The 18,854-nt window shown below is 44.4% G+C and overlaps 1 protein-coding gene across 1 annotated transcript; it reads right to left on the bottom strand.

Moving 5' to 3' along the window:
* Positions 1–7,983: 7,983 nt before the first annotated feature.
* On the bottom strand, positions 7,984–11,764 carry NFKBIA (NFKB inhibitor alpha). Its single transcript, XM_081141976.1, has 6 exons — positions 10,833–11,764; positions 10,162–10,270; positions 9,631–9,841; positions 9,277–9,365; positions 8,885–9,145; positions 7,984–8,538 (listed from the first exon to the last, which is right to left on the bottom strand). The coding sequence occupies exons 1-6, from the start codon at positions 11,057–11,059 to the stop codon at positions 8,491–8,493; spliced, it is 945 nt and encodes a 314-aa protein (XP_080998102.1). The 5' UTR covers positions 11,060–11,764; the 3' UTR covers positions 7,984–8,490.
* Positions 11,765–18,854: the final 7,090 nt, after the last annotated feature.

Raw genomic sequence — 18,854 nt, 5'->3', positions numbered from 1 at the left:
ACGTGGCAGGGTTCTGCCCTGGGAAATTGCCTCCCAAAGTGGACAGGAAGTCACTCAACTCTCTCAAAGGAAATCTTTAAAAACTCACTTAAAATTGAATCAACACCAGAACATTTCATTGGAAAGAAGCTCATTTATTAGCCCCTAAAAGTTTGCATTTGCTTTTTTGTTTTGGGCTTTCCCAGAGATGAACATTAAATATTGCAGAGTTGTACAAAGTCTGACCAAAATGTTTAATGTGGTGATTTTGGGTAGACCTAGCGTCAATCAGAAGCAAACATAAACCACACAACTGGAAACTCCTGAAAGGAGAGACATGCCTCACTTCCTTTTATTTAGCACCATAGGAAACCTGACATTAAACATTCAGAGGACATGAATTAGGATTCTGATCGAGATCTGCCCAAGCCCCACACTATTGTTCAGTTTACTGAGGTTTCCTAAGATCTTACATTTTGCATTCTCTGCATTGTTATATAGTTGCTGTAAGACACTCTGCTATTAACACGCCACGCCAGAAATTCCAACCATCCTTAGTAATATTTATCCAGTTTTGGTAGGATATCAGTAACAAATGTGTAAGAAACAGTCAGAAGTGATGACATGCAATCCTTTTAGTTAGTGGGAATTCCCATGCATGCTTGGAAGCGATTTTATACCACAGGCTGGGAATGTGGACCTGAGCCCACCCAAGAGAGGCACTGACATTTACTGACTGTGTGACCTGGCTGAGTCTCTTAACTTGGCTATGCTTCAGCTTCCTTATAAAAATATGAAAATAATAATAGTACCTCCCTCACAGGGTGATTTGAGGATCACAGGAGTTAATATCTGTAAGCCACTTAGAATAGTGTCTGACACACAGCATTATATATTTGTTTAATAAGTAAAAAGTACATGTATTCTATTATTTTATCCCATGACATATATTACCATAGACCAGTTAAATAACATTTTGAATAAAATATTGTGCAAAATGAAAATATGGCAACTTAAAAGTTTTTTTTAAACTTACCTTTAAATAGCTGAATGTTTTCCATCTAACCTATACTCAATATATTTTTAAAAATTAGGAAATATGAAATGATGGCAGCATTCAAGGGGAAATTATTCTTTACTTAAGATTTTCTCTGATTCACTTTAGTCAACCGCTTGTTAAAGCTTCTCATATTCTGATAAGGATAGAGTGGGGACTTTGTCATAGGGAAGCAGCTTCCTCCCCGCTCCTTCCAGTTGGAGGCCTGGTCAGGGCCCCTCCCACAAGCCATAGCAGCCCCATACAAAGGCACAACTAAGCTAATTTAAAAAGCAGCTTAATCGCAGACATCTCACATAGCAGAATTTTTGCTGATACATCTCCTACGACAAGAGAAACAAAGGAAAAAATAAAAAATGGGACTACATCAAACTAAAAAGCTTCTGCGCAGCAAAAGAAACCATGATCAAAATGAAAAGGGAACCCACTGTATGGGAGAACATACTTCCCAATGATACATTTTATAAGCTGTTAATTTTCAAAACATATAAAGAACTCATACAACTCAACAAAAAGATGACAACCAATTAAAAAATGGGTAAATGACCTGAATAGACACTTCTCCAAAGAGAACATACAGATGGCCAATAGATATATGAAAAAATGTCTAACGTCACTAATTATCAGAGAGATGCAAATTAAAACCACAATGAGGTGTCACTTCACACCTGCCAGAATGGCTCCATCAACAAATCAACAAGCAAGTGCTGGCGAGGGTGTGGAGAAAGGGAATGCAAACTGGTGCAGCCACTGTGGAAAACAGAATGGAGCTTCCTCAGAAAATTACAAATGGAACTGCCTTTTGACCCAGTGATCCCACTTCTGGGAATATATCCTGAGAATCCTGAAACACTAATCAGAAAGAATACATGCACCCCTATGTTTATAGCAGCACTATTTACAATAGCCAAGATCTGGAAAGAGCCCAAGTGCCCATCAGTAGATGAGTGGATAAAAAAGCTGTGGGACGTTTACACCAGGAAATACTATGTGGCTGTAAAAAAGGATCTCTTACCCTTTGAGACAGTATGGATGGACCTTGAGAGTATTCCGCTAAGTGAAGTAAGCCAGGCAGAGAAAGACAAGTACCACATGATCTCACTCATACATGGAATCTAATGAACAAAATAAACTGACGAACAAAATAGTTCCAGAGACATGGATGCATGGAAGAGACTGACAGATCTCAGAGGGAAGGGGGGCGGTTGGGGGGTGGGTGGGAAGAGATTAACCAAAGAACTTATATGCATACAGTAAACCCTCGATTTTGTGGACCTTGATTTAACAGATTTAAAATTTAATGGGCAAAATTTCTGGTCTGTATGTCATATGTGAAAATTAACACCCTGTTAATTTAAAAATGCTTTTAACCAAGATTGGCCGGGCTAATTCACTGTTATTTTTAACAAATTTTAGTGAATAGGTCATATGTTGGAAAAAACACTCTAGTAATTTTGTCAACATAAATAAATATTACATATCTACAACTATAGACTACATATTTAAATCCAAGCATCACGGCTCAAAAATAATGTTGGGGGAATGATTAGCAAATGATCCCATCACGTCATACACCATAGTTGGTTCTGTTGTCTCCCTGTGTGACTTTCTGGAGCAGTTTTGAACAGCTGCTGGCAAATGTTCCCACCTGCGCTAAGCCACGCCCCAGGCATGTGCATTTGTTTACTCTCCCTGACTGGTGAATGCACCAATTTATTAGACCTAGTCATTATAAATTTAAAATTACTGTAATATATATAGAAAGCTTTTCTAGGAAATTAAACTTTTTGGCCCAGCTGGCGTGGCTCAGTGGTTGAGCATCGGCCTATGATCTAGGAGATAGAAGTTCCATTCCCAGTCAGGGCAAGTACCCAGATTGCAGGCTTGATCCCCAGTAGGGGGCCTACAGGAGGCAGCTGATCAATGACTCTCTCATCATTGATGTTTCTATCTTTCTCTCTCCCTTCCGCTCTCTGAAAGCAATAAAGATATATTTAAAAAAAAGAAATTAAACTTCTCATGCACACTTAATTTTAATTACACAAATATGCCTACATAAGTAAAAACAGGTAAACTAACTTGTCAATTTTTTAACATATGCATTTGGAAAACCTACTTTATTATACAACGGACTTTTGGCTTTAATGGACACACCCCCTGGCCCGAAATAGTCTGTTATTTTGAGGTTTTACTGTATATGCATAGCCCATGGACACAGACAATAGTTTGGTGAAGGCCTGGGGTGGGGTGGGGGCTGGGTGGAGGGGGGTAAAGTGGAGAAAAATGGGGAACATCTGTAATACTGTCAACAATAAAAAATTTGAACACCCCCCCCCCCCCAGCTTTTTATCTTAATTAGCAAATTACCCTTCAAAAGCATTTCCTTCCTGATTTTTGTTCCTTTCTTGGACCTCATATGATTATGTCTTTCACCTTGTATTGTGTCATGTGCCTCCCTTTTTATAGTTACCTGGTTGGATGACAGGTTTGTTGGTCTTGACCCCTATTTTTTCCCTTTTTATTGAATTTATTAGGGTGACACTGGTTAACAAAATCATACAGTTTCAGGTGCACAATTCCACAGCACATCATCTGTACACTGTATTGTGTTCACCACCCCAAGTCCAGCCTCCGTCCATCACCATTTATCCCCCCATCCCCTCCGCTACCTCCCCTCACCCCACTCCTTAGCCCCTATTTTAATGTCTTTGCTCAGCATCCAGCCTTTTCAAAAGACTCGTGTTGCCTGAAGCTGGATCATTCTCATCAGCAGCTGCAGAAACGCTTGTCCCAGTTGGCAGTGTTACTGAGGGAGATGGCAGAGAGTGCTAGCCTTAACTAACTAAATAAAATAACATTTTATTCAAAATGTTATTCAAAATACTCTTCCACATACGGTCCTGGGACCAGTAGTTTAGGCCTTGTCTGGGATCTTGTTAGAAATGCAAATGTCAGGCCAGCCCAGGACTAACTGAATCAGAGCCTGTGTTTCAACAAAATCTCCAGGCCATTCAGGTGCACACTGAGTTTGAGAAGCTCAGCAAGCACATTATTTATCATTAATTCAAAGACTAGCAGTAAATTACTTTTGGGCTCAGCTCTACAATCTAGGATAATGCATAGATACAAAAATGGAACAGGTAGCCTGCTGTGGAGGGTTGATTTAATCCCAGCCCAGAAATTAGGTTTGTTCTGAGCATAGCTTTGTTTTCAGCCACATGTCAAAAGGGTGCTGCTGGCCCTTGGGACATGGGATTGATATCATAGGCAGTTAGACCAGGGCGGAAAGCACCAGGTGCCTAGCAATGGGCAAAACTGGGAGGGTGAGTATTGTAGGATGGACACCTTGCAGGGGGCAAGGGTGACCTTTCCTCCCTTAGTATATCATTGGTCGAAGGGTTTAGACCCCATGACCTTTCATATCACTGGTCATGTGGTTCGGATCCTCTCCTGACCTTTCCTCCCCTGGAGTGTGGTAAACCCCCTTAGATGAAGAACAAGGGGGCCGGAGAACAGCCTCTTACTACTCCCAAACCCTTGCATGACCACTCCCTTAAGCATTAACCATAGAGAAGACATCTAGGCCTCAGTGTGTCTCAGCTCCAGGCCCAGAAAAGCAGAGCAAGGCCAGACTGGTGACAGGTGAGGACAACTTGATCAGGACCAGCTGCATTGACTAATGACCCCTGCCCTGGTGCCAACCAATCAGTAGAGACCAAGACCCTGAAAGGACAGACCTGGAAAGCTAATGAATATTCTACTGAGATCCTCCCTTGAGACCCAGCTGGCTCCCATCTTCTATGGCTCATTTGGCTCATTTCTATCTCTGTGACTTTTTTTTTTTTTTTAAATACATCTTTATTGATTTCAGAGAGAGGAAAGGAGAGGGAGAGAGAGAGATAGAAATGTCAATGATGAGAGAGTCATTGATCGAGCCTGCACCCCGGGCATGTGCCCCTACCGGGAATCGAACCCTGATCGCCTGGATCCCAGGTCGATGCTCAACCGCTGAGCCACGCTCGGCCGGGCTATCTCTGTGACTTTCTAAATAAACTTTCAAGTGCATTTGAGTCTTGGCTCTGAATTCTTTCTTCACCAGAAGTCAAGAACCAAGATCTAAAATCTAGTGCCCTTAACACAGTGAGAGGATAGATAGTACTGGTCTTGGGGGTAAATAGCTACCTAGGGTGTAATGCCTTGATCTTCATCTCCCATCCCGTCTTGCTTGTTTGTCCCCCTGCCCACCTAAGCCAGGAGCTTTGTGTGGCAGAGGCTGTGACTGGTTCTTCATTGTGTCTCTAGCCCTGCAAAGGGCCTGGAGAATAGTAGTGCTTTATAATGCAAATGAATGAATGGGACAGAGTACACTTCTCTAGGAGGGAAACACTCACGTGATATCCAGTTTCAGTTTCTGTAATGGTCTCTTAAAATGGGGAAACGGCTTGAGATGTCCTTGTCAAAGCACCAGAGGTTGGACGGTGCTTGTTGGGCATGTTTCTGACTGGAGTTCCTCTCTGACCTTTCTTGCCAAATGAAACTCAACTATACCAAGGCAAGGTGATGAAAATTGGGAGGAAAGGGGGCGAAGGGAGAACCTGTCTCACTGACTCAGTTCTAACTGTCACACTTAATCACTTCCAATAGCAATTGAACTTCAATGCAAATGCCCCAGAGCATCCAGCTGCTGGCATTTCCAGGTCCTGAATGGAGGTCTTCAGATTGCTCAGACTGGAGTTTGTTCCCTCTTGAAAGAAAAATTCTTCCCTCTGGAAGTGACTTGGTTCATGTGACCTATAAAGGAAATTTATCCTGAGGATGAGGCAGGCAGAAGGAATCAAGGAACTAAATTCGAGGAAGTTGCTGACGTGACTTTTTATTTCCCCCTTGTGTCACTTCCCTTTTTCCCAAGGCCCCCTCATTTCTACCTGTCCTAACTTCTTGGAGAAAATCAAAGTGCATGAAAGGATCTCAGACTCTGAACTATTTTCTTTAAAAACTTTTGTTCTTGTTTACTTAGAAATTGGAGGAAAACTTTCTACAGATTAGGATGTTTCAGGCCTCAAATTTTTCTTTAGGAGACTCCAGGCTCCAGCTACCCAACCAATGCCATGAAGAAAAGAGAGTGGGTTTAAAAATTAAAAGGAGTGGACAATTCAGAAGAACTGAAGAGTAAGAAACTGGGGCTGACTACAGTGCTTGACTAGGCCCAGCTACCTTGAGATTTATTCAGTGGATGAAATCCCCCCTGAGGGCTGGGGTTCTGAAGGACAGAAAAGCCTAGGAAGGTGGGAAGCTGGGCCCAAATGGGTCAGAAGAGGTCCCTTTTTGCCATGACCACGGAAGGTAACACCTCTACACAAAAGCTGACCACCAAGGAGGCCGAGGAAGAGTGAGGGTGATGGGCAACTCCGCACAGATTCAATACCATTACAGGGGGAAAGAGGCCCTTTTGATTGAGAAGCACTAAGGGCATCATCCCAAAATCGGGGCCCAAGTTTCCAACCTTTGTCTTTTGGATATCCCTCCCCTGCACCCCTCTTGTAGCTTCTACTTAGCAGCTGAACCTAATCGACATTCATGTGTTACATCATACAACACCTGTGCTCAGGTGCTCTGGGAGGAACAAGGAATTTCAGTGATGGGCTTGGAGCACTTGGAAAGAGGTCAAGACTGGTACGCCATCGTGTCCAGCTCCAGGTGTTAGACTAAGGCTGCTTTGGCCCGTCAGTACAGTCTACAATAATAGTCTCTATATAAAAGACCACTAAGTATTGGCTCATTTTTGGTCTGAGAGGAAGGTGATCATCATATCCCCTTGTGTTTGACATCATTTGTGGATCAGGAAAGGGATAATGTAATGGTAATGTTTTCTTTGGTGTAAGCCAAAGTACATGAATTTTATTTATACACCATTCTGCACTTTACAGTATGCCATAAACTTTCCTTTACTCTTCTGTCTGGGCAAGAGATGCATTTTAGGGATGAAAACACTGATTTAGAGCATCTTAACCCAAATTTCACAAGTTATTGATTTCTTGTGATACCTGCTTCAGTAGAATCAGTCAGTAGAATTGGTAGACTACTTGAATTAGACTGATTGAATTAGTAGACTGGCTGAGCTGATTGAATTTTTCAAGCCTTTATTATCACTTTTGTACTACAGCTGGTAACAAAATAGGTTTAGAGGTGGAATATATTTAAAAGATGTTAACTACATGAAAACAAGAGTATTAAATAAGTTAAACACCTGTGCCCCTGCAAGATGACCCTGGAGAAGTTATTTTCTCTGGACTTGTTTCTTCCCATGTGAAATAATATACGTTGTGTAATAGCTTGTATTTTTCTGTAGCACTATATGCCTGGCACTTTGCTATGCTTTTTATGTGGATTGATTGTATTGTGTAATCTACACAACAGCTCCGTTTATAAATAAGGAAACAAAGGCTCAGAGGTGGGTACCTGCTAACAAATGTTAGTGCAATCCCATTCCTGAGCTTATGTCCTTAGAAACTTCCAGCATTATAGGTGGGTGATATCTTTTCCAGCTCTAGAAAATTTGCAAGTTCAATATACACCTCTTGGCGAAAATAATTTCCTAAAGTGGAAGTAAGGGTTCTGGAATAATTTAAAACAAGTAGCTGAAAATAAATGACAATGGAAATCCTTCCAGCTGTAAGCCAAGCAGCTTGCCCTCCACCCCCCAAGCCTGTTTCCTATCATCTTGCGATCTTGCAACGGTATGCCCTCCCACACAAAGCGGGCCCAGGGCTGCCTGCAAAGCTGGTGTGTAACAGTGTGAGAAGCTGCTCTCTGAAAGGGTTCCATGGCTGGCTGTGGTAAGTGCTCCCACCTCCCTCTCTCCCACACAACTCTCCACCTCCACCTGAGGACTGAATGACTCTCAGAATAGAAGTCCCATGGCAGCTTGAAGAAAATGATCAGGGTAATTCTGTTTGTAAACATCTGTTTAATAAATATACATCTTAGAAGTAGCAAAATAATTACCAACAAAATACACTATGTACACCATTTACAGGAGGGTAACACAAACCTTGACCGGTAGCAACTTTTAACCCCACACCACTGAAAGGTTTAACAACACACCTCACTGTCACAGGACACAGCTGGGCTCCATTCAAAAAGCACAATAAATAAAATGTAGTCCTTTCATCAAATTTTGGATAACCTTCTCAACCCCTCCCCCGCAATGGTGAGGTTTAAAAGAGGTTTTCTTTGAAATCCAATGATCTTTCTTGTCCCCTTCCAAAGTTCATAAAAATAACAAAATGAGGCTGATCCACCACAGTAAAATGTTTCGGGCCAGGCAGTGTGCAGTATGGTTGTAAGTACACCCTTTTCATTTTTTTTTCTTTTTTTTTTTTTTTTTTAGAAAAATAAAACTCTCTTTTTGTACAAATACACAAGTCCATGTTCTTTTAGATACTTCTCAAAGCTCATAACGTCAGACGCTGGCCTCCAAACACACAGTCATCATAAGGCAGCTAAAAACAAGAGGAAAAAAGGCATGTTAAATTCCCAGAGCTTTGCCAGGGGTGCTGGGATAATGGCAAGGGCTGCTACTGGAAATAACCCAAGTATTTGTGGACTTCATTCTCTATACCCCAAATATAAATTAACTTAATGGGCTGAGGGAGTTTTGTTTTGATGCTCCTCTCCTTAAAAGCAAAAAAGAAAAGACACATTCTTGGGATACTGGTTCTATACACTGAAGTTGGAGAACTTCATTATGTGGGACCTTTGGGATGAAGAGTATAGCTCTAGGGGCTGGGAGGGTGGAGGGACAATGGCCCCTCTAATTGTCTTTTGCAGAGCAAAACTGAGACTCACCTCATCCTCTGTGAACTCTGACTCTGTATCATAGCTCTCCTCATCCTCACTCTCTGGCAGCATCTGAAGGTTTTCTAGGGTCAGCTGGCCCAGCTGCTGCTGTATCCGGGTGCTTGGGCGGCCCCAGGTGAGCTGGTATGGGGAGTAGCCCTGGTAGGTGACTCTGTTGACATCAGCTCCACACTTCAACAGGAGAGACACCAGGTCAGGATTCTGCAGGTCCACTGCAAGATGAAGGGCAGTTCGGCCATTACAGGGCTCCTGAAACCAAAAGGAATTTGAGATGTTTACAGTTGAGTTTGGAATTTCTGCTTGCAACAGAAGCACATGAAATCTTAGTGAGGAGGGCCCTAGAGCCCGATGCACTCCATTTGGAGGCATGAAGCACTCACCTGAGCATTCACATCAGCACCCAAGGACACCAAAAGCTCCACGATGCCCAGGTAGCCATGGATAGAGGCTAAGTGCAGACATGTGTGGCCTAGAAGAACAAAAGGAAGAAAATATAACCATTTGTTTCAACCCTCACATCTCAAGCAGAATCTTTCACCTACTCTTTTAAGGGACAAATTCTTCTAAAGAATCTGGTTTCTGAATAAATTTTACAAAGGCACTGAATAGGCCTTCTGTATACATATTTTCACAGCCTTTCACATGTTGAGAGTTTAAGCTCTTGCCTGGAATCCTTAAGTTGGCCCACCTCCCCCTTCTGTCTGCCCTCTGATGGGCAGGGCAGGCAAACGTACCATTGTAGTTGGTGGCCTGCAGGATGGAGTGGAGGTGCTGGGTCCCACAGCTCTGAGTCAGGACTCCCACACTGGCCAGGCAGCCCTGCTCACAGGCAAGGTGTAGGGGGGTATTTCCTCGAAAGTCTCTGAGCTCAGGATCACAGCCAGCTTCCAGAAGTGCCTCAGCAATTTCTGGCTGGTTGGTGATCACAGCCAAGTGGAGCGGAGTCTACAAACAGAAGAGGCAACAGAGAGGATAAGTAATGGACCAAGCCCACAGTCTGAGTTCCCTTGAACCCCAGAGATTCCCCAGGTTGTGGGTGCTGCTCCTCCCAGACAGGTGCAAGGGGCAAGGCAAATACCTGAGGCCCCAGGTGGGCTTCATAAAGGCCTCACCAAATTAATGGAATTTACTTTTTAGAATGTTGGCTGATTCGTATGTAAAAGGTCAGGTGCAATAATGACCACTAACTTAATTTTATAAAGGATTAGGAGTAACTGTGTTAGACCACGGGGTTAGAGAGGCTCGGGGCTGGGCAAGAGGCGCACCTGCTGAAGGTTGTTCTGGAAATTCAGAAAAGCCAGGTCACCCTTCACTTGGCGGACCACTTCCATAGTCAGCGCCTTCTCTTCATGGATGATAGCCAAGTGCAGGAACCTGAGGGGAAGAGAGGGAAAAACCCCCAGGGTGAGTACAATGCGTGGGGCCCAGGGAGGCGCGGGCTGCGGGGGATTGCGCAAGGCCGGGGTTTCTGGAGGCCGAGGCCACGGTGTTTTCCGCGAGGTTATTATGAGCTGAGTGTTCCTGGCAGGCGCCCAGGGACTTTCCGGGCTCGCCCCCCCTCCCCCGAGGGCGCCGACTAGACCGCCCCGCCCTCCCGCGGGCCGGAACGCCCTGTACTTCCCCTCCCGGCCGCTCGGCGCCCGCCAGCCGGGCAGAGACTCCCGCCCCCCTCGCCAGCGGGTACTTCGTGTCCTGGCCGCCGCCGCCCCGCCCCCCGGCCGGAGGACCTGGACCGGGGGGGGGCTGTGCGCAGCTGCAAGGCCGAGCTGCGGCCCCGCGGCCCGGAACGAACCCCGACACCCCGTCCCCGTGCAGCCTTGCACGGTCCCGGGGTCGGTGCATAAACCCCCGGGCCGCGGGCGCCCCGCGGGCCCCAGCGCGCGCGCTGCAGGCCCGGCGCCCCGCCCGGCCGACCGCCCAGGCCCGCGACACTTACGAGTCTCCGTCCTCGGTGAGCTGCTGCTTCCAGGGCTCGGAGCTGCGCGGCGCCTCCTGCGGCTCCAGGCGGATCTCCCGCAGCTCCTTCACCATCTGCTCGTACTCCTCGTCCTTCATGGAGTCCAGGCCGCTGTCGTGGCGGTCGTCCAGCAGCCGCTCCTTCTTGAGGCCGTCCCGGGGGCCCTCCATGGCCCAGTCCTGGGCGTGCTCGGCGGGGTGGAACATGGTGTGTACGCGTTCAGGGGCTGCTCCAGGTGCGCTCGGCCGCGGGCTGCGCCTTCGTTTCCTCGCGCTGTCGCGGCGGATGGGACCTCGGGCTTGAACTGTTGTGGGCTCGGCAGCGCCGCCGCTGCGCCCTATAAACGCTGGCAGGGGATTTCTCCGGGGCGGGGTCAGGCGCGGGGAATTTCCAAGCCAGTCAGACCAGAAAAGAGAACTGGCCTCATCTGCTAGGGGAAAAGCAGTTTAAACCCTGAGCCGGGGTTCATCAGAGAAACTCCCTGCGATGAGCCACTGGGGTCATGTACAGGGAACTTTTTGATGAAAGCTGAGTGGCTGGAAAATCCTCCCGACAAGGCCCCCTCGCCCCGTACTTCCCTGCAGCCTGCAGTCTTGTCCCTCTGCATAAACCTTTCCCTGGGGTTTCCCACGATGCATTGGATTTGGGGTCGGCGGCTGTTGAGATCCCAAGGACGCAGACTTGCTAGACGGTTCCTCGTTGGGGTTTGCCAACCTGCCGGTCCTTTCCGTTTTCTGACCTTTTGAAAACGCGAGTGGAAATGATGTCCCGGGGTAGGGATTCATTTCCCCAAACTTCTCTGTGCAGGGAAGGGCGCGCTGGCGCCCAGACGGGCTGCCTCCGCGTTCCTGCGGGTTCCAGGCTCTCTGCAGTGCAGGGTCTCGCAGCCTTACCCAACCCCCTCCTCGGGTAGAAGCTGTGAAAGTTTTGGCGTTAATCTAAATGCTTGGAGAAACCTCAGATCATTTCCCCGGGATTAACCTGGTTGACTGGGGGAGGGGCAAGCACTCAGCTCTTACTCGGGGTGAGTGGAGGGGGAGAATGCTGAATGTAAACATTTTTTTTCAAGTAGGGCAAGGTGTTAATTTTTGTAGTAGAGGTTGTAGATGCCTTCCAATAACGAAATAATTATTGAGGTCTTGCTCTCTGATTTGCACTGTGCTGCTGCAGAGAATGGATTCTGAGCCTACTTCTGGGTGCCCAGCTGGGCGACTTGCCACAAGCATTTAGAGGAGGCTGAAGAATGGGTTGAGTACTACTTTACCCAAGACTGGGCATTAAGGATGGCTAAGAGGGGAGCTGCTAGGCATAGTGCAGGAAGCTAAAGGCAGCCCTAACATTGCCCGGGTCCTGCCCCTCCTGGCTCCATTAGGTCCAGTCCCAGGGAAGGGCAGAAGCTGGACATTTCCATGCAACATGGGTAGCCACTCCATTCTCACATCCTCTGGTTTCACCTGCAGGAATAGAATTTATGCCCCTCTTTGCACCCCTACCTCCTAGCCAACAAGCCACAAATGGAATTGATTTACTTCTAGAATTGGTCCAGGTAAAACAAAACAACTTCATGTCAGAATTCTTCAGAATTAACCCCAGGAGGCCTCTGTAGTGTTGTAGAAATTTCTGGCATTTGTTGCAATCATATTTAACTTGACTGGCCATGTACTAACCAACATCTAATCTAATCTCCCCCTCCTCACCCCCAGTATCTGAATTCAGGGTTTCTGGGTCAATTGGGGGACAAACAAAACATGGGGGGGGGAAAGTGAAATCGAGAAATAAAAACCTCAGGGTAGTAATGCTCACATGCTAAAATGAAAACTTCCCAGTGATGGATTCCACCGTCTCTGCAGGCATGTGATATACAAATATACAATTTTTGAGGCAAGGTGGAACAGTGACTATAAATAGATCTCAATTCCAGGCTCTACCTCTAATTAACTGCATATATATATTTTTAAATGTTTTTATTAAGTTTTAGAGAGAGAGAGAGAAATATCGATCATACGCACCCAACCGGGGATGGGGATCTAACCTGCAACCTGGGTATGTACCCTGATGGGAATCAAACCTATGACCTTTCTGTGCATGGACTACGCTAAACCAACTGAGCCACACCAGCCAAGGCTAATTAACTGCATATTAATTGGAAAGATCGGTTAACTGCTGTGGTATACCTGCTTTTATAATAGTAAGATTAGATTTAATGCTATTTAGGTTTTGTTTTTTTGTTTTTTTACTAGCTTAAAAATTGTATTGGCTACAAATGCATATATAATTCTGCTTAAGGGTGACCATGTGTTTTGGAAAGTCACAATATAAATTTTTGGAAGAACTCCCAACACTTTATGCAACACATTTTCTCAGAACTAATCTTGTAAGATAGGTATTGTCCCTACTTTCCTAAAAAGAAATTCAGAGAAATTTACCTAGGTACCCTGTGGCATTTTATCTAATTTATATCCCAACAAATTAATCATTTGGCCAAGGTAGTTGTAGTATTAACAGTTTCGAAAACAAATCTTGAAAATGAGACTGAGTACTATAATTTGGAAGATAAGTATTTTCTATTCCAATTGTTAGGTAAAATAGAGGGTGGTAGATGTTCCCCTATCTGGGGATGTTCATGTCTAAAAAAAGTACAGAAATGTCAAACTCTAAATGCCCCTTTACTAAAGGATACCACAGAAGAAGATTTTAAGCTGCAGGTTTAAAATGATTGTTAAAAAGAAAGTCATGCATAAATAAAAGTATCTCAGGATTAAGTATCCTTGCATCTCATCTCCCTTTATTGCTTTTTGTTCCCCAGGGCCTTCAGGACGTGGTGGTCTTTATTCCTGGTTGCTTAGAGTGACCCCTAGTGGTAAGAGTCAGGCTCAGACCTTCCCTGATTTGTCACAGCCCTTTGCAAATTTGGGGAGGTGCTGAGTCTTGATGACCTGTCCCTATGGTGGGGATTCCCAAGGAGGTACCTTTTGTTTTTCTGTAACCTAGGAGACAGTTTTGAATAATGTGATCCAGCAGGTTTTCTGTCTGTCATATAGAACTCTATAGGGTTTAAATGAACAAACATTACAACTTGAGCAATAAAGAACATACTTGGAAATCAGAAAGCATGAGCAGAAGGCATAGAAAATGACAGAACTGATATTTGGTTTAGAAAGACCTTTATGGACTCTTGGGCCCTTAGAGCTCTCCCTACCTTATTGTCAAACATTTTTTGCTTATCTTGACCATTTTAAAGATATTAAACCTTAGGTAACTAATTTTTAATCTCATTTGGCTTTTTTCCCTTTTTCAGGCAAAAGAATAATTAAGTTAAACTGGAAGCTGCTTTGTATTTCGGCACAGAATGCAGCCATAGCGAATGACAGAATGGCTAGTGATACACCAGGGCTTCACTGTGGGCAGGAGCACCCTGCCCACCCCCCACTGTAGGAAAAGTAGCATCATCAGGGTCTGGTGTGACTTCATGCATTCTTCCTTGGTGGGAAATGCACAATGTGAACCACACCTACTGCCTGAAGTGTCCAGTGCCTGGCAGCATGGACATTTTTCTTTAAGTTCAACCAACTGGTCCAACATTTGGCTTTTCTTCACATCCTGGGCAGAGTATCCTCTGTCAGTTACCCTGGCCAACTAAACCAAAGTTGTTTTAGTCCCAGCAAATTGAATACGGCCAGGTTGGAAGAGAGAGGAGCCATGACAGAGTCCTGAAGACCAAGAGAGGCAGGCCCACTGCTGATGGACAGTCCTGCTGTGAAATTCTAGATTTATACTCTGCTTCCAACCCCAGGCTTAGTCTTCTTTCCTCCTAGTGTGGCTAGCAACCACCTCTGTCCATCCCCCTTAGAACCAGGAGCTTCCAAGCTCTGGATTCCCCCAAGAAAAACAGCCGTCAGGACCTTCATTCTCAGTGACCTGAAAATAAGACTGTCAAAGCCTTTATGTATTTCTTTTGCTATACATTCTGCAATTTAATAAAGATCTAAACTTTAAAGGGTATCAGACTCTAATACCTATGCACAGGGGCCAGGCAGATTTCACAGGTAAGTGAGGCCACCCCTGCGAGTCCCGGGGGAGGGGGATGGCGGCATCTCGAACAGTCGAGACACCAGCAAAGAGAGCAAGTCTCTCACACTCAGATAACTTTTGCCAAACAGCACTTTGAGTTCAATACTGATAGTCCATTGTTAAAGAAAAAAAATCAGAAAATGGATATTGATATATACAGTTTCAAATTTTTAAAATATCATGAAAACCAAATAAAATACATTTCCACATCTTTTGGCTACATCGAGCCCACAGGCCGTGAGTTTACAACCTGTTCTTCAGCCAAGGTATGATGCTTTTCTGGAGTGTCGGCGGCAGGCACCTTCGTCGGCTCCCTCGGTGTCACCCAGGTCTGTGCTTCTTCGTGGAACCGGAGGCTGGAGTGGAGTGTCTATCCAGGAGTTTGGTCTGCCTCCTGCAGGCAGGGTTGGAATCAGAGACTCTAAGCCCTGAAAATTTTTCTATCCCTCCCCGAAAGTACAGTGAAACACTACTTGGTAAAATAAGTGTAACAAGTTCAACAAAGTTCTGGTTTTTCTCACAAAGATTGCTTGTTGTTTTTGTTTGTTTTGCTTTTCTAGAAACTCTTATTCTTTCAGACAAGTATAAAAGAATAAATTCTGTCTCAGGCTGGTAGTTAAAAAACAAAACACCCTCAAATTCTTTCAATAACTGTGTCTTTGAGGTGTTCCTGATCTGCTGGTGCCTCAACCATGTGCATAGTCTACTTGTTGGGCAACCTGCTGCCAGGGAGGGAGGAGGCCTGCATGTGTCCCTCCTGCACGTGTCAAACCCTGGCCAAAATTCCTGGCTCTCCCTTTTCACTGTTTGTTGGCAGTAACCAAGTAATACCTGTAGGTGTGTAGGGTGTTCACGTTCTGTTGTGTTTGGGGAGGAGTAATTGGATGAGGAAGGGGTGGAGGCGCACACTGCTTCCTCTTCATGTCAGTATATGTGCTCTTTTGTCTTGCATGTGAATTCATAGGGCAGTTCTATACGAAACCCTGGTACCCTGCTGGATATGGTACATAAATGAGAGGAGGTCCCTGCTCTTAGGCACCATAACCAGCATTAGAGGCAAAATCCACCACCAGAAACTATATTGGGATGTGGACATTTTTTCCTCTATGTTCTAAGGTCTGGGGAATGGTTTAGGACAAAGGTAAACATCATAGTTGCTAGAATAAAAATATCCAGAAATTGGTGGCATTCAGAAACTAAGAAAACAATCCCATTTACTACTGCAACAACAAAAAATAAGACACCTAGGAATAAATTTAACTAAGGAGTTAAAAGACCTGTACTCAGAAAACCATAGGACATTAAAGAAAGAGAGAAAGATACAGACAAGTGAAAGCATATACTGTGTTCATGTACTGGGAGAATTAACATCATTAAAATGTCCATACTACCCAAAACAATCTATAGATTCAATGCAATTCCTGTTAAAATACCAATAGCCTACTTCACAGAGCTAGAACAAATATTCCAAAAATTTATATGGAACAAAAAAAAAACCCAAATAGCCTCAGCAATCTTGAGAAAGAAGAGCAGAGTTGGAGGGATCACAATACCAAATGTCAAATGATACTACAAAGCCATTATAATAAAAGTAGCCTGGTATGGGCAAAAGAACAGGCATATAGATCAATGGAACAGAACAGAGATCCTAGAAATCAACCTAAGATTTTATGGTCGATATTTGACAAAGGAGGCAAGAACATACAATGGAGTAAAAACAGTCTCTTCTATAAATGGTGTTGGGGAAGTTGGACAGGTACATGCAAAAAAAACACAAAAAAACTAGACCATCAGCTTACATCATACAAAGAATAAATTCAAAATGGATAAAAGACTTAAATGTAAGTCTTGAAACCATAAAAATTCTAGAAGAAAACATAGGCAGTAAAATCTCAAAAACCTGGTAGAGCAATATTTTTGCTGATACATCTAAGACAAGGAAAACAGAAGAAAAAACGAAGAAATGGGACTACCTCAAACGAAAAAACTGCATAGCAAAAGAAACCATCCACGAAATGAAAAGGGAGCCCGCTGTGTGAGAGAACATATTTGCCGATATACATCTGATAAGGGGTTAATTTCAAAAATATGTAAAGAATTTAACACAGTTCAACATCAGTAAGACAACCCAATTAAAAATTGGGCAAAAGGCCTGAATAGACACTTCTCCAAAGAAGCCATACAGATGGCCAAGAGACATATAAAAAAATGCTCAAAGTCACAATCATCAGAGAGATGCAAATTAAAACGACAATGAGGTATCACCTCACACCTGTCAGAATGGCTCCATCAACAAATCAACATACAAGTGCTGGCGAGGGTGTGGAGAAAGGGGAACCCTGTACACTGCTGGTGGGAATGCAGACTGGGGCAGCCACTATGGAAAACAGTGTGGTTTCCTCAAAAAATTAACAATGGAACTGCCATTTGACCCAGTGATCCCACTTCTGGGAATATATCCTAAGAAACCTGAAACAGCAATTTGAAAGAATATATGCACCCCTAGGTTATAGCAGCATTATTTACAATAGCCAAGATCTGGAAACAGTGCAAGTGCCCATCAGTAGATGAGTGGATGAAAAAGCTGAGGGACATTCACACCATGGATACTACCCCGGCAGTAAAAGAGAAGGAACTCTTATCCTTTTCGACAACATGGATGGACCTGGAGATTATTCTAAGTGAAATAACCCAGTCAGAGGAAGACAAATACCATATGATTTCACTAATATGTGGAATCTAATGAACAAAATAAACAGGAACAAAATAGAATCAGAGGCATGGATACATGGAACAGACTGACAAATGCCAGGGGGGAGTGGGGAGGAGGGGACTGGAAAAAAGAAGGTGAAGAAATTAGCCAAAGAACATATATACACAGCCCATGCACAGAGACAATAGTGTGGTGAAGGCCGGGTGGGGGGGCTGGGTAGAGGTGGGCAAAGGGGAGGAAAATGGGGGACATCTGTAATAGTGTCAACAATAAAACAAAAAAGGTAAACAATCATAGCTGCTAAAAGGTTTGCTTCAGATTACAAATAGTGTGAAGATTTAGGAGCCTCGATCCACAGCCCCTGTAATCACTAAGTTAATGTCTTTCCCAAACTTCCTTTTGAGCCTCTGTGCTCTGGAGGAGAGCCCCAGATTACTTGGATGGGTATTAAAAATTGAGATGTCTTGGAGGCTTATCTCTGTGGCTATTAATGGGGGATACCTATAAAAATATTCATTATGAAAGTTATTCTTAGGCTGAGTTTTAAATACTGGAAGCAAATGAGAGTCAGGGTAAGAAGGGTCACAAACAGAAGCCATGAGCAGGGGGAAACGGGGAAATTGCCTGGAACATTTTTCCTTTGTTACTAGGTCTCAGTCGTCACAGTCCAGTCCCATGACAGTGACATAGTCCCTCTGGATAAGTCACTCAACTTGGCTCAGGAATGCTCATCATTTCCTATACCCTAGGGCTGTTTAAATGCTACAGTTTAGGGATTATTTTACCAAGAACTCTGGTATTTTCAGAAAGTGAGGTAGATTAATGCACCACCAAATCTTTAAAAGCTAATATTTGAAAACTGGGCCAATTTAGAAGAGAAGTTGAAGAGCATGGGGAAAAGGACATAGGGGGGCCCCCTACATTCACTGATGGAAATTCAAGAGGTGAGGGAGAATGTGACGACAGCATGGATATAGGTCTTGGTAAGTAATCTACATGAACATGATGATGGAGCGAGAGCAAGGGAGCCCCAGTACAACCTAGTCACAGCATAGGCTTTGCTGCCTTGAAGGGCTCAGATCCACCTCCAGGTAGCCAGGGGATCAGGGCAGGGGGTAGAGGGCTCATAGGAAAAAGGGGAGGCTATCCTCAGGGCAGGGGCTGGAGTAAGGAGAGCTGGGTAAGGAGCAACTGTGGAATTTTTCCTTCACAAATGG

Source organism: Miniopterus schreibersii (assembly GCF_964146895.1).
Source record: "Miniopterus schreibersii genome assembly, chromosome: 1".
Taxonomy (NCBI): Eukaryota; Metazoa; Chordata; class Mammalia; order Chiroptera; family Miniopteridae; genus Miniopterus; species Miniopterus schreibersii.
This window is presented reverse-complemented; position numbering and strand designations above follow the sequence as displayed.